At 36.7% G+C, this 14273-nt stretch overlaps 1 protein-coding gene across 4 annotated transcripts in view; it reads right to left on the minus strand.

Moving 5' to 3' along the window:
* ATRNL1 (attractin like 1) overlaps positions 1 to 14273 on the minus strand; it is a 428637-nt gene that overhangs the window by 390606 nt on the left and 23758 nt on the right. For all 4 annotated transcript variants that reach the window (XM_063163139.1, XM_063163138.1, XM_063163141.1 and 1 more), the window contains exon 2: positions 665 to 748. In XM_063163139.1, coding sequence (XP_063019209.1) covers positions 665 to 748 — 84 coding nt within the window. The remainder of the gene's footprint in view (positions 1 to 664; positions 749 to 14273) is intronic.

Consider the following 14273-nt stretch of genomic DNA (forward strand, 5'->3'; position numbering starts at 1 on the left):
AATGTAACAAGTTTGTGCCATAAACACTTTGCCACACTAATTTATGTGTCTCATTATTTCTTCAGGCATGTCTGTGAGTTTCTGTGCTGCATAAACTGGAAAATTAGCAACAGGCATGAGGAACCTAAACTGTAGGCATAAAACTAATTCAAAACTAAGTACATGAGGAACTGTAGAATGCAAAAGAAAATACTTTATAGAAGCACTAACTTTTGAGGAATACATAACTGAATAAGCATTCTGTACTTGAGGCCATTCTTGATTTATCACTGATATGAGTTAAATAAGATAAGTCAGGTAACGAGTTAAATAAAGGGATTCTGTAACTACTTTTGGAACTTATGCAAAGGTACTCAAACATGCAACAAATTTATCACAGGGTTTTGAGGGCCTGCAGCACCAGCCATATATCAATGTCAGCCTAATTTTTGCCAGCAATTTGAATGGAAATGGAATTTGGCCAACTCTAAGCAATCCTGACAATCCTAATACCTTCTTTTTTAAATCCTATATAAAATTTAAACAAAACCAAAGCAAAGTAACAAAACACCAAACTGTTCATATGACACCCTCATGCAATCTCTATGTCAGGAGTTCTTTTGATCTCTAGAACACATAGTACCAAACTGTTTAGAAAATTTAGGCTATGAAAATAGATACTTACTATCCTTCAATTAACCACGTGCATTTAGTTTTATATTTGTAATTTATAGGTCCATCTGTTAAATATCCAGAAGGTTCTGTTAACCTACAAGAGGAAAAACAGGGCTGTAATACACCAGAGACAACAGAACATGAATCATCGACATGCCAATAGATTCTTTCTTGATGAAAAGAAAATTGGGGTAGGGAAAACAGTCAAGTCTCTCTTCATATTTCTCATCACACAATTTGTGCTCACAAAAACTTGAATTCTTATTCTTCTAATATCATTGATTTGCTTTCTTCCCCCAGGCATTCACTTGTATTCTTTCTAGCTCAGTGGCAAATAATTTAAATTACCCTTTACACGAAATGGATCCAAGCCAATGTAAGGAGGGTTTGTTTAAGAGCATCTTTGTTTGCTTTGCTTATTTGCTTTGCCATTGCCTTACGACTTACTTCTGAAATTAGACAACACCAGCCATAGGAAAACTCTCCTAGATCAAGACAAATTAAGATATTAAAATTTGAATAAGCACATCTGGCAGCCTGCTGCTCTGTTATTCCCACTCAGTACCCTGTCTCTGCACAGCGCTCCCCAGTGATTATCCAGCAGGATGAATCCCTGCAGATTCTCCACACAGCATCACACCACCCTCAATGACTTGCAGCTCAGGGACAGTTTCAGTCCACAGCTGTGCCTCTGGGTTCATGCTTTATACCACTCAGAATGTAATGATCTGTGGTTTATTTCCCTTCTTTCCCTCCTCTGCCCCTTTTCCAACCCGAGAATTCCTTGTTCACTGCCTTTAATAAATCTTTTGTATTCTCCTAGAGCCTGCTGAGATGCAACAGAGATCAGCACATTGTATCCACGATGCAAGTGAACCATGAATCTGTACAGTAGCATATTATTACAGTAGCAATATTATTTCCATTTTATTCTCTATTCCCATTTAAGATTTTATTTGCTCTTTCAACAACTACCATTCTGACATTTGAAACAGAAATATCTGCTGTAACTTTTTTGAGTGTTAATAGCTCAATATTCATCACATATAGAAATTCTTTTTATGCAAGAAAGAGAATCTTTTCACCCATTCATATTTATTACTTTGTATTAATCTATGCAGTGATAAAACAGCAGATGAAATTCAATAATCTATTAACATAAAAGCTTTCTAAAAGAGCCTGGTATCTTCAGCACATTGTATCTTCACTAATCCATTCTACTTTCTGCATCCTTTATGATTATGTTCAGTCCTTAACACACATCTCCAGTGGCCTTACTCCACTGGGAAAACAGATCATCTCACTCTTTAATAACAAATAACAAATACAAAAACATCCTCAGAAACACTTATATCTTTCACTATATTGTAGAAAAAAAATAATTAAGAATAACTATCACTAAATAAGAAAAACTTTCATCTGTTTTGTGTGCTCCTTTTTTTAAATAAAAGGCAATAATACATAATATTCCAATCAAAATAATTTCAGTGCTGTCATATGATTTATATATAGAAGTAAAGTCTTATTTAGCTATCCACAGAACATAGATTTTCCTGGCAGAAGTATGAAACATCAGAAGTACTCATTTGCAGTCATGACCATTGCCTTCTTAGTGGTTGTACAGTGCAATGGAGGTGACTTCCAAGAGTTGCTTTTGTTAGATCAGCCCTTTGGTACTAGTAAAGTACAAACAATTTCCCTTGTCTCCTAGGATGGCAATTTTTTGATAAGCAGTTTCTTTTGGAAGAGTAGACAGCCTTTGAAACAGACATTTCACTTTGTTGGAAAAAAAAGTAAATAAATAAGAGCACAGCATTACTTTGCAGTAATGTTTGTAGAAAAAGGTAAGATAAGGGCTTGTTCTATTTAAAATAAATACATAGCAAGACAGATGGAAATTACTGTAAGTTTCTTGAGTCATACCAAGAATTTTTCTGTATTATTTTTCTTTCCAAGTGTTATCAAATACCAAATCCCATAACTCACAAAGATAAGCAGTACCACTTTCAGGTAACCCCTTGCCCAATCAAGGGCAATATTCTCTTTCATATGAAGCCAGGTATTCATCAGCAGTTTTCCTCTGTGGCCACCAGTGATTCTGTCAAATAGCCACAATCCAGATGAGTCACCCTGACCATGCCCTCACGAGTCACAGAGGTGCCTGCACTGCACCCCACTCCTCGCTCACCACTGAGAAAGCCTCAGTGATGAGAGGAAGCCAGAACCATTTGTGTGACCTGCCCAGGCACCCCAGGTTAATCCCACCCACACTCCAACCTCCTAAACAGAACACACAGGGGAGCAGGTGATGCTGTGCACTGTCATTTGAAATTGCACATCAGCTTTCATAATGTTCTCAACAATATTTTTTCCTAGTTAGTAGGGTTATAATCAAAGCCTGTAAAGAATTAGAGGGTGCATGCCAAGAGAACATTTCCCATCTCAGTATACTGTAAAACAGATCTACCAAACAACAGAAAGACATCAGCATGCTGCACATTTAAAAGCATTCAGAAGCACCAGTGACAGATCAGTCACCAAGGTAATCAGTCAGCAACAGATTCCATGAAATATGTGACACCTCAGGGTTTCACCTAGCAGACAGACACACCAGAAATGCAAGGGCTAAAGCCAACACAGGGCAACCAAAGGGATGTCTACATTCACATGGAATATTACCACTGCTATAAAATTATGGCAAATAAAGAATGCACAGTGGCAATATTTACCACTGCAGAGACTTTAAACCAAGACTGATGCATTTCAAGGAAAAAAGTACATTCTAGTTCAGGCAGAAATGATTGGTCCAAAGTGAAGGAGCAGTCAGATGAAATCTACGCCTGCAATACATAAGACGTCAGAGCAGGTTATTAAAATGGCCCTTCCTGCTGTAATATTTATAGAGCTGTGAAAAACGCAGTCTTGTCATCTCCTGCATCCTCCTGCAAAAAATAATACCACCAAATCTTTTAGAGAGGGGCACTAATTTAAACCAGAAAAGTTACTGGCCATTTTTTGTCACCACCAGAACATGAAGATCCACAAAACTGCTGGTAGATGGACAGAGGTCTGATTTATAATATCAGTGCTTTAGGAGAAAAAGCATAAGCTATATTCATAATATTACAAATATGCACTGTTAAATAAAGAGTTAAATTCATTTATTTCTATATTACTTAGTGTCACTGATAATTTTAAGAAATGTTGAAATTCTACTGATAATTTTAAGAAATGTTGAAATTGTATTGATTATTTTAGGAAATGTTGGGATTACTGTGCAATTCCTACTTCAGATGTATCTGAATATACAATATAGAGCACATTTTGCTTCACAGATCCATCTCAGTATCAGTACTGGTGTGTCCGTCAAGAGTCATTCTCTCCACTGCTGAAAAATTTTGCTCCATCTCCTTTTCATCTTTTATGAAAATATGTTTTATTAAAAAGAAATAAAAATCAATAACTGTGCTTCAAAGTTAAAAGATCAAGTTCTTCATAAATAGAAGTACTGGCAACCTTTCTAGTTGAGATCTTGTGTCTAACATTTACAGCAGGGAAAGAGACTGCACAGATCTGAGATCAGCTGAATATATTAATAAAGAAGGGGGGAAAAAATCCAACCACCTGACAGTACAAGCCTGAATCAGTGAGAAAGAAATGCAGAAGTGATCAAGAGGCCATTTCTCATACTACAACATTGAATGACAGACTAAGAAGGTTTTCCAGTATTTTTTCAAAGGAATATCTGAAAAACAGTATGGTCTGAAAAACCCACAAAGGCAGATTTTTCTCTTCCAGGCCTAAAGCACTGACTAGCGCCTAACAAAAATTCAAAGAATTTGCATTTGATTTTCCTGCATTTTTACATTCATTGTATAACTTGCTGCTGGGGTTTTTTTTTACATATGAAAAAAGGATGTACTGAACATACTGTAGCTCTAATTTTTCTTCAATGACTAATGAAGAGGAATAAATATTCAATACATTAAGGAAATATTTGCATATGCCAATCACACTCCTCTACTTGTTACATACTGCTTAGCAGTAATAGAAGAATTTATATTTAGAAACACAAAGGACACTCATGACAACTTCTCACATGCTAAGTAATCACAGGCCTGCTCTTAGAGAGGTTTCAGTTTATTCATTGACCAAGTAGTAGTTTCTCTTGCAAAAGTGAAAACCCTCGTGATTAATTCAGTTCATCCTGAGTTCATCTTTCTACATTATTTTAAACAAAGCCATGCTCCAAAACAATCCAAAAATCCCAGAAAATTAAAATCAAGATTAGAACACGTAAACAATTTTTCCCCAAGAGGAGATATCCTGTATTTCAAGACGCTTAACACTTATGTTGAAAAAAAAGCACACAACTAAAAACCCCAACTAAATTAGCAGGAATATAAACTCTTGATTGGTGCAAAACATTGAATTAAGGTTAATTCTGGCATGTGTTCTGTTTCTGAAAAAGGCTGCTGTTCTATAGTGCATTTTTGCAATAGTCCCAAAACAACAAAGGATTCTGTATAGGAGTAGATGTTGCTTTGCTTTCAAAGTCCAAACTTTTATGGCATCTTACTTATGCAATGCATTTGCAATTACATAAATGAAATCTGTTCCCTTGCTTAGGCTGCACAACATTATATAAACTCACAGAACACAGACCAGGACAGCTTGTTTAGAATAGGATATTTGAATATGTGACTATGAGGGAATCCACAAAGTGACTTGAAATGTGGGCACAGCAATAGAAGACACAATAAACAAATCAGATGCAGAAGATAAAATTATTATTATAATATTAAATGTAATATTTATTCTATTTTAAAATAAAATGTGAAAATACTGCATTAACTACTCAAGAATTTTCTTCTAGCTCCTCACAAAGTGGTACTTGGCTTATTTTTTTACCTTAAATTGCCATTTGAGTTACAACATGTCCTAACACCTATCCCAACTGCATTATAATATTATTATAATTCAGATTATACTGAAATCTTTTTTCAGTTGTCTAACCTGATTTTAATAATTCCAATGATAGAAGTCTACAACCTTCCTAGACAATCTATTTCAGTAGTGACTTATTATTAGAAAGTATTTCTGAACATCTAATTCACCTTTTTTTCTCACTTACACATATTTCCTGAACGCAGACCTGGGAATCAGGTAAAACTCTTCCTCTTTCTTTTGAAAAGAGGAATAAAGCAATTTAATCTAGCATGAGTAATTTTCTAGACTTCCTTCTTCCAGAATTTTTCCATGTCATCTGCACCTCAAAATGGTACCTACTTCTCCAGCTGTAGTCTGACCAGCAGAGCAACCAGAGAATTATTTATTATACATAATGTTCTTAATCCAGTTCTCCTGAATGCAAGTAGTAGAAGAACTGCTTTTATGCTGATTTCTGTACAACCAGTAATTGCCCAAGATTGCCACCTTCCTCCACAGGAGGAACTAAATGATATTACTGCAGTTCCCCTTACTGAGGTTCATCACACCCGCTCAAGTGTAGAAATTCAGATCCAATTCTGCCCCTATCCGACTGGATTGTATGGGATCAATGCAGCTCACATCAGCTGGAAATTGCTGCATGGAAAATGTCATTTATAATCACTTGCTCAGTAGGAAAACATAGTTTTCTTTCTCTGATATAAGTGTTTACCTAAAAGATAGTAACTTCTGGTCACGCTGCATAGTGAGGAACCCTACTCCAACAGCAATGAGCTGCACAAGAAAAGAAAAAATTCTGTTTGTGTATATTTGTGATAAAGGTCTTCATAAAAACTCCTGCACCTTTCATAACAGCCCTTTTATCTATTACTCAACTACATCAACAGCTTCTAAGTATTCATATTCATTATTCATTCACCTTACAAAGCACAGCATACCACTAGCATAAAGGCAGTACTAGCAAAAAATAAAAGTCCTCTGCACCCATGGTCTCCACCCTGACAGTTGCATTAATTTTCTATACTATAATGCAAGTCATTCAAGCCATTACAACATGGCACCATTTTTGTGTTGGCTAAAACTAAGCAGTTGCCAGACACCAGCACTGTGTAAGGGGCACTAAAGCAAAGTTTTCTTCCACCTGACAGTTCTAAATATTAAGTCCAAAGAAAAGTAGTCATGAAAAAAGAGCCTTCTACTTTTCCTTCATGAAAAGAAATTTTCTCCTTTAGTTTCCAGTAATAGCACATGTCAGAATGATCCATTTCAAGTTTTTTGGACAAAAATGATTCACAGAATTACAGATGAATAGTCCAGGAGATAAGGTGAACAACAGGCACAGTAATCTCTCCCACTGCACAAACGAGTGGAGTATTTCATTTAAAAGCTTGATACAAAAAGGGAGAAAATAATTCTACTGAAAGTAGAATGGAGCTTGAAAAAATCCATCCTGACATTTGTCTTCAGATCTTTCTTTAGATTAGATGCATATATACTCCTAAAATATGTGAGTATAAACCATAACTATCTAAAAAATCCAATCCAAATGTTGATTGCCTGAATCTAAACAAAGAAATGCACCACTACTAAGAACTGTGTCACCTACCCCCAAAACATTCACAAGTAAACAATAAAAACTTTTTATGCTACTTAGTTTTACACATAGATGGATTTACACATAATATTTATGAAAACCTCCTATAAAATGGAGTGGAGTTGAGTCAATCTACAGAGTTCAACAGCAAGCTCCATGTTTTCTACAGAACCACTACACCAATTAACAGCTCCAATCTTGCCAATATTTTCCAGGTGGCAGTGGTTCTCCATCTCAGCTTAGAGATCAGTGCCTTTTAAAAGATACTGCAAATAGCACAATATCCTCCACTGACCTGGAAAAAACTTAGTGAAAAGAAATGAAGTGAAAGAAATGTAGCTTCACCTCTCTTATCTGGAATACTACAGACATTTCATATTTCCTATTTTAATATCATGGCTGGACAAAATCATATGAGACAAGCACATATTCTATTAGAAATGCTCAGGCTAGTGCATAGATGGCATCCAAAATTCTGCCTATAAATAGGCCTGGCACCATGCTTAAATTAAAAATTGATAGAAAATCAAGTTGGCATTTGATACAAAACCAAAACGTTATATAATACTCTATATCACTCTCTCATCTAAGTATGGCTGTAAATGCTACTCCACATATAAAATCCCAGAGGTCAAAACGCTGTATAAAAATAATTCATGTTTTGAGTGAGACAGACCACCAACCCAATCCACTGGCTTGACTTCTTGCACTCTATTTTCTGTCATACTTACTAATTTTCTCAAAAAAAATAGCAAGGTTTGAAATATTTAAAGTTCTGACAATTCAGTCCTGATTCACAAGAATATTAACAGTAATCCCAAAGGTTTCTCCTGTATGCAGATAGTTGCTATTAGAAGCAAACAGGAATTCGGAAAGAATCTGCCAGGAAGCAAGGAGACACCCCACTGCTCTAACATTTTACAATGTTCACTTCAGCCAAGAATTATTTTTATGGCTAAATGTTGCCAAGATAATGAAGAAATTAATTAAAAAAAAAAAAAAAAGAACACATTCCACCTGACTGAAGTGGTCCTATTACTTACTTTTCCCTACCACATTATAATGTTATTATTTCATTTAGAAAATTCTGTACCTTCATAGACTGTGTTACTTTTAAGATCACCCGTATGTTATTTAAGGTCACTTGGAGTAACACATTATCCTTATGTTATTCCTCTTGCTGAAAACAAACAGAAATAAGTTATACTTTAGGTTCCTTTAACAGCAAGAGATTTTTCTTTTCTAGGCTTTATTTTCCACAAGGCAACCTCCATTTCCAAAAGTGGGTAAGTGTATGCTCTGGCATTATTCTGTTAATATCTCTAAACTCTGTCAGGGTACAGTTCATCTTCCAGATCTCCTCTTGTTAGGCCCAATATTGATCCCAGGGAGATCCCACTTGTGACAGGAGCTCTTTACACATGACCAGGCAGAAAGCTCCTCACTCACTGCACAGATCCCTTGTCCAGACCCCAACAAATCCACTTCTGTACCAGGAGGGTGTGGGAACCCATATCCAAAGCCCTGGAGAACCTGAGGTAGAACAATGTCTCAGCCCACATTGACAAGCAGGTTACTTTGTCATAGAAAGCAATCAGGGTGTCAAGCACATTCTGACCTTGGTGAATCTCTGCTGACTTTTCCCACTCATGTTCTTCATCTGACTTGTAATAGCCCCAGGAGAATTCATTCCATTCCAAGTTTCCCAAAAACAAAAGTAACACTGATGGGTCTATAATTTCCTGGACCCTCCTTTCAGCCCTCTTTGTAGATGGAGTTGTCATGAACTTTCTTCCACTCTTCTGGAACATCCCCCAATCTCCACAACTTCTCAGAGGTGACAGAGCAGCCTCACAACACGAACCAGCTTTCTGCTCAGCCTCAGGTGGATTTTGTCAGGGCCCACTGATTTATAGGGGTCAAATTCCTGTAATAATTCCCACACCATTTCCTTCACTGGCAGTGGGTCTGTGTTTGCATCACCCTGGATTTTCTCTCCCAGGGCCTGGGGCTCAAAGCACCAGCAAAGAGAGATGTGAACCAAGTGCTGAGAATCTCTGTCTTCTCACATTGTTGGTGACTAATTCACCTCTGCTGTTTAACAACAGGCAATGTTGTGCTTTGTTTCTGCCTGAAGAACCTGAAGAACATTTTTCTTTTAGTTTTCAATACCTCTGATCAATTTCAATTCAAGCTGAGCTTCTGCTTTCCTGACTGCATCTCTACACAGCCTGGAAATGCCCCTGTACTCCTCACTAGGTGTTTCTCTGCTTTTCCATCTCTGGTACAGTTCTCATTTCAGCAGACTCAGAAGCTCACAGTTAAGCCAAGGGGGTCTCTTGTTCCACCTACTTCCCTTACTTTAAATAGAATTCAATCTCAGTAGTGTGTACATTAAAGTAAGATTGGCTACAGGTTTTGATCTAATCACAGGATTAACATGAGTGTAGGATAAAGTTATTTATGAATTTTTATCCACTTGTGGATAAACCTTAAACAGATGTATGTATATATGTATATACTGAGCCATTTATATGTATTTTATAAGACTTCTATAATTAATCAAACATGCTACAGTACTTTAAAATGTGGAGCAAAAAGCATATGGGCAAGGCAGGCTGAGGTACTTGGCAACAAGGTAACGCACTGTGCCAATTTTTCACTGTACATCACCATAAATCTCATTTTCACTTGTGACCTAGTTCAGGGTTTTAACTTAAGCTTCCTGAGGTAACAGGCAAATGCTCTAAATCCAGTGTGTCACCAACTCCTAAATTTCTCCTTGACTATTTAAATCAAGTTTCTATGCTCACCAAGAGGCACCTCTCTCTACCTTTCAATCATTTAGAGTGATTAATATCTAACCATCAGATTTCATGTCTGTTCAAGACAGAATTCTCATGGCAGGAAACTATCTCATATCAGAAGGCTGCAAGCACCAGCTCCCAAAATCTATATTAGTTTTGAAAACATAAAATTGCAGTAAAATTTGACACACAGACACTTTCCAGAGGGAAAAAAGTATCATTTTCTCTTAGCATCTAAGACTTCTCAAGACTTTTTAAAATCCATATATATATATATATATATATATATATATATAAATCAAAATCAAACCAGCAACTCCTTCCTCTCATCCCTTTCCCATCAGCACACACACAGCCTCATAAGAGGTTCCCAGCCCCTGAGCACAACCTCAGTACAAATGTTGAGATAAGAAGAGATACTAGTTCTTTTAAAAACTTAATTGATTAAAAAATTCAAAGGGCTGGTTACTGAGTGGATTCCAAGTACTGTCTTTCAGATAATTATACAGATAATCACTTACTTCCAACTTCTCTGGCTGTAGCCATTATCAGGACATTGCACTATAAAGCCCATCCCTCTGTTTGCTGTAAAGAAAGGGAATAATGGCATTCATGTCTCTAGGGTATTACAAAGCATTTTTGTTTGGGGATATGAAAGATTCTTACTAGTCATAAAACAGCATCATTTCAGAATACATTTTACTTATGTGGCAGGTGTCATTTCACTCATATTTTATGCTTGACTTCATAATTTATGGGTATGTGACAACACTGTTAGCAACTTCCAACACTCCCTCTAGAAGTGGATGAAGAGGTATAAGAAAGAGAGACTATGATATTTTCATTTCTAACTATGACAGTTCCAAGTTTCCCAGAATCAATCATTTCATATATTGGTAGAGGGCTTTGGGGGAGTTTCTGTTTGTATCAGTGGGTTTTTTGGTTTGGGGGTTTCTGGAGGGCATTGGGAGGATATCTCTGGCCTGTAATTTGTTCTGCATTTAAATGCAAAACCAGAATGAAAGAAATACAAATGTCAAATTTAAAATGACAAAAAAAAAAGTTTTTAGCAATTTTAGCTAAATATAAGAACAGGGAAACAGAACATACAAAAATTTATCACAGGACTGTTACCCCCCCCAGGAGAATACAGGTCAGGGGAACATTGCTTGGAACGCCCCACCTTAACAGAGTGAACAGCACCACAAACAGCCACGAACCCAGAACCCTGAGGGCCTGCACAGGGACAGAGCAAAGCATGTGGGACACACAGCCAGCCTGCCCTGTCAGTGAGGGGCCACAGCAAGTGTAGGACCATCACTGATGAGCAGGAATCCCTATGACTGCCCTGAGGATAACAGGCTCTCAGAGCTGATGATCTCGCTCCTCTCAGGGGAAGCTCTCAAAGCTGCTGCTGATCTATTCCCTCTCAGGTCCAACACAAACAGAATGGATTGGAAACAAGGACCCACTCTTCACCAACACAGTATAAACAGAAATTACAACAGCACACAGCTTAGTGCTGAAAAGCCAGCAGGATTCAAAGCAGCCACACACTGAAATCTGAAGTCAGTAAATTGGGCTGTTGGAAGAAACCAGTAGAGGAAAAGAAAGAAGGCAAGCAATCACTCTGGAATAGGATCAGGAAAAACAGTAACCCTAAGGCTTAGAGAAAAAGAGATGATTCAGGTAGCCAAATGCACAAGAGCAGGGAATTGTTCCAACACAGCTGCATGGTCAGGGAGAATGAGAAGGATGGGTTGTTGGTGCTGCCCCTTCTCAGACTCCATGGATCATGCGCCAAAGGAGCAGGAGCAGCACATCCTCCATGGGCCATACTGTGCACAAGCCTCCCCAGCTCTTGGCAATTCTAGATAGATAAAGAAGCATTCAAACAGATACTTCTGTAATTTAATATGCCAGTTTACAAACACGCCATCGAGCATTCCTGTCAGCATTTCACTGCCTCAACTATAATTTAGTTGTTTTTTTGGAATGTATCAAACCAGAAATCTAAATTTCTCTAGTCATCTCACTCAACAAGTCATCTAACAGTCAATGTGGAGTTAATTTTCTGGCAATGGTGGAAATCTTGCAAAAACAGCTTTGAAAGATACAATAAATATAGAGTAATTATTGCTTTATTTGATTGGCTTAAACAAAACTGGAAAACAGCAAATTCAGAAAGAAGTGCACTGGTTCACATATAGAGGAGACAGACATCTGAAAGGATATTACTCAGCTGGAGGAAGATCATTATTGCAAGGATGCCAATTAAAACTAATACTGTTTAAAAATAAAATTTACTTTCCTTCCCTACATGATCTACTGGATGGTTCCAGTCCACTATTCCAAATAAGGCATGCACTGACATAAGCAGAACCTTCTATATCATCAATAATTCAATCATAAATATTTTCATTTATTTGTTTTTAGTTGTGAACAAAAATAATTTATTTTTAAATGTTTTGGATGCTTGGTTTTGCTTTTCAGAAAGTTTTACTACAGGTAAAAAGAAGTGAGTAGATATGAAAGCTAACATAACTCATTTTTCTTCTAAATCCTAGAAAATCACACTAACTGCAATAAATTCTTAATATTTATTGGAGAAAACTCATCAAATATTCCTTGAAAGACTCTCTTATCGACGTGCTCTGAAAGCACTATTCATCCAGAATTCCAAAACTGGTTTAGAATCCAGATCAAAAGAAACCTCTCACAATAACAAAAGTCTTAATACTACTTTTATTCACTTCTCAATTTGTTGACTTTGAATATGGCATTTGTGGACTAGGATTTGGCATTTGTGCTATGATCTCAGATACTGTATGGCTCTAAGTTTCCTTCATATCAATATTAGATGATCAAAACTGATTCTATGCTTATCAATACAAAAATAATTTCTCTTGTAAAGAAAATGTTTTCAAAGATTAATTCCTGCAACATTAACAGCTTAATACCAGTAACAAGTCACAAAAAAGGAAACAAATTTCCTTAAATTTTTCTGCTGACCCTAAAGCCTTTCAATTCTGCTGCAATAAATAAATAGCCTTCTTTCAACATATGACTATTTCTACACCAAGGTCTTGCTAGAATCAAAGATGGCAGAAATCAAAACAAGAGCAAGTGAAGTTATGGACAAAAGAATGTTCCCTGTTTCAGGAAAAATCTGCATAACCTAAAACCACAGCTGAATCTCAGTTTCTAACAGAGTTTCTGGTTGTTGCTACTCTTTTGTTAGATCTTATCTGCATAAGCATCTGTTCAGCAATGCTTAAAAAGAGATTAAGAGCTGAGGGAGGAGGGGGGGGAAGCTTCAAGAGCAGAAAGGCCAATATTCGGGTATATTCAGCTGTAAAATGAATAAAGCTGTTTTCAGGACTTGCTTCTAGGTACATTTCTAAACGTTCATCCCACAGTCAAAACAAACTTTTCATTTTGGCCTTTGATTAGTCACCAGAAGGTGCTCTTAAATCATTAATCTGAACTTCAATCACTCCTGACCTCAGCTCTCTGAGGACAGCATTGTGCCCAGGACTCTTAGTAGGTGATTAAACTGGAACCTAGTACAGTTAAAGCAAAATTCAAACTAATTCTGGCAGGGCTTGCTTTTCACTAAGGAAGCTGAGGGTTATCATCAGCCTAAAAAGAGCCAAAGGGCTTGTTGAATCATCCCCAAAATACGCTTTTATTTAATATTGAAAAAAAAACCCTAAAACACACCTCTATGGATGTATGCTCTCAAATGGGAAAAAGAAATTACAGCAGTTCCAAAGAGAAGAGAATTAGATATTTTACACCATCTCAAACTAGACAATTAGGAAGCTTCAGCCAGGGCTTTAAGAGAAAAAGGTTTAAGATTTAGGATTTTTAAATATAGCTATTTTGATAAATCATTTAGGGGAAGAATTGAAAGGGAAAAACATGTTCATCAAAACATGTCGCATCTTAGTTTCAGTGATTACATAAATTAAACCAAATAATTTGTTATTTAGTTTTACTTTAGTTTAAAGTAAAACTCTTTCCACAAGCATAAACTATATGCTTGTGGAAAGAGTTTTACTTTGATCTGTGAACTGGCTCATTTTTGTCAGCTGTTCATAAAATCCACACCTGCATTTGTACTTTACCATATGTACTTCATCCCAAAATAGGTGCCAGATACAGATCAGGCTGTGTGAACCAACAACAGCCACAGAGGCAGAACAAGGCATAATCTTGTACAGAGTTTATTTTGCACCATCTCTACCTCCCAGCTAACCAAAATT

This window comes from Melospiza melodia, chromosome 9 (genome assembly GCF_035770615.1).
Source record: "Melospiza melodia melodia isolate bMelMel2 chromosome 9, bMelMel2.pri, whole genome shotgun sequence".
Taxonomy (NCBI): domain Eukaryota; kingdom Metazoa; phylum Chordata; class Aves; order Passeriformes; family Passerellidae; genus Melospiza; species Melospiza melodia.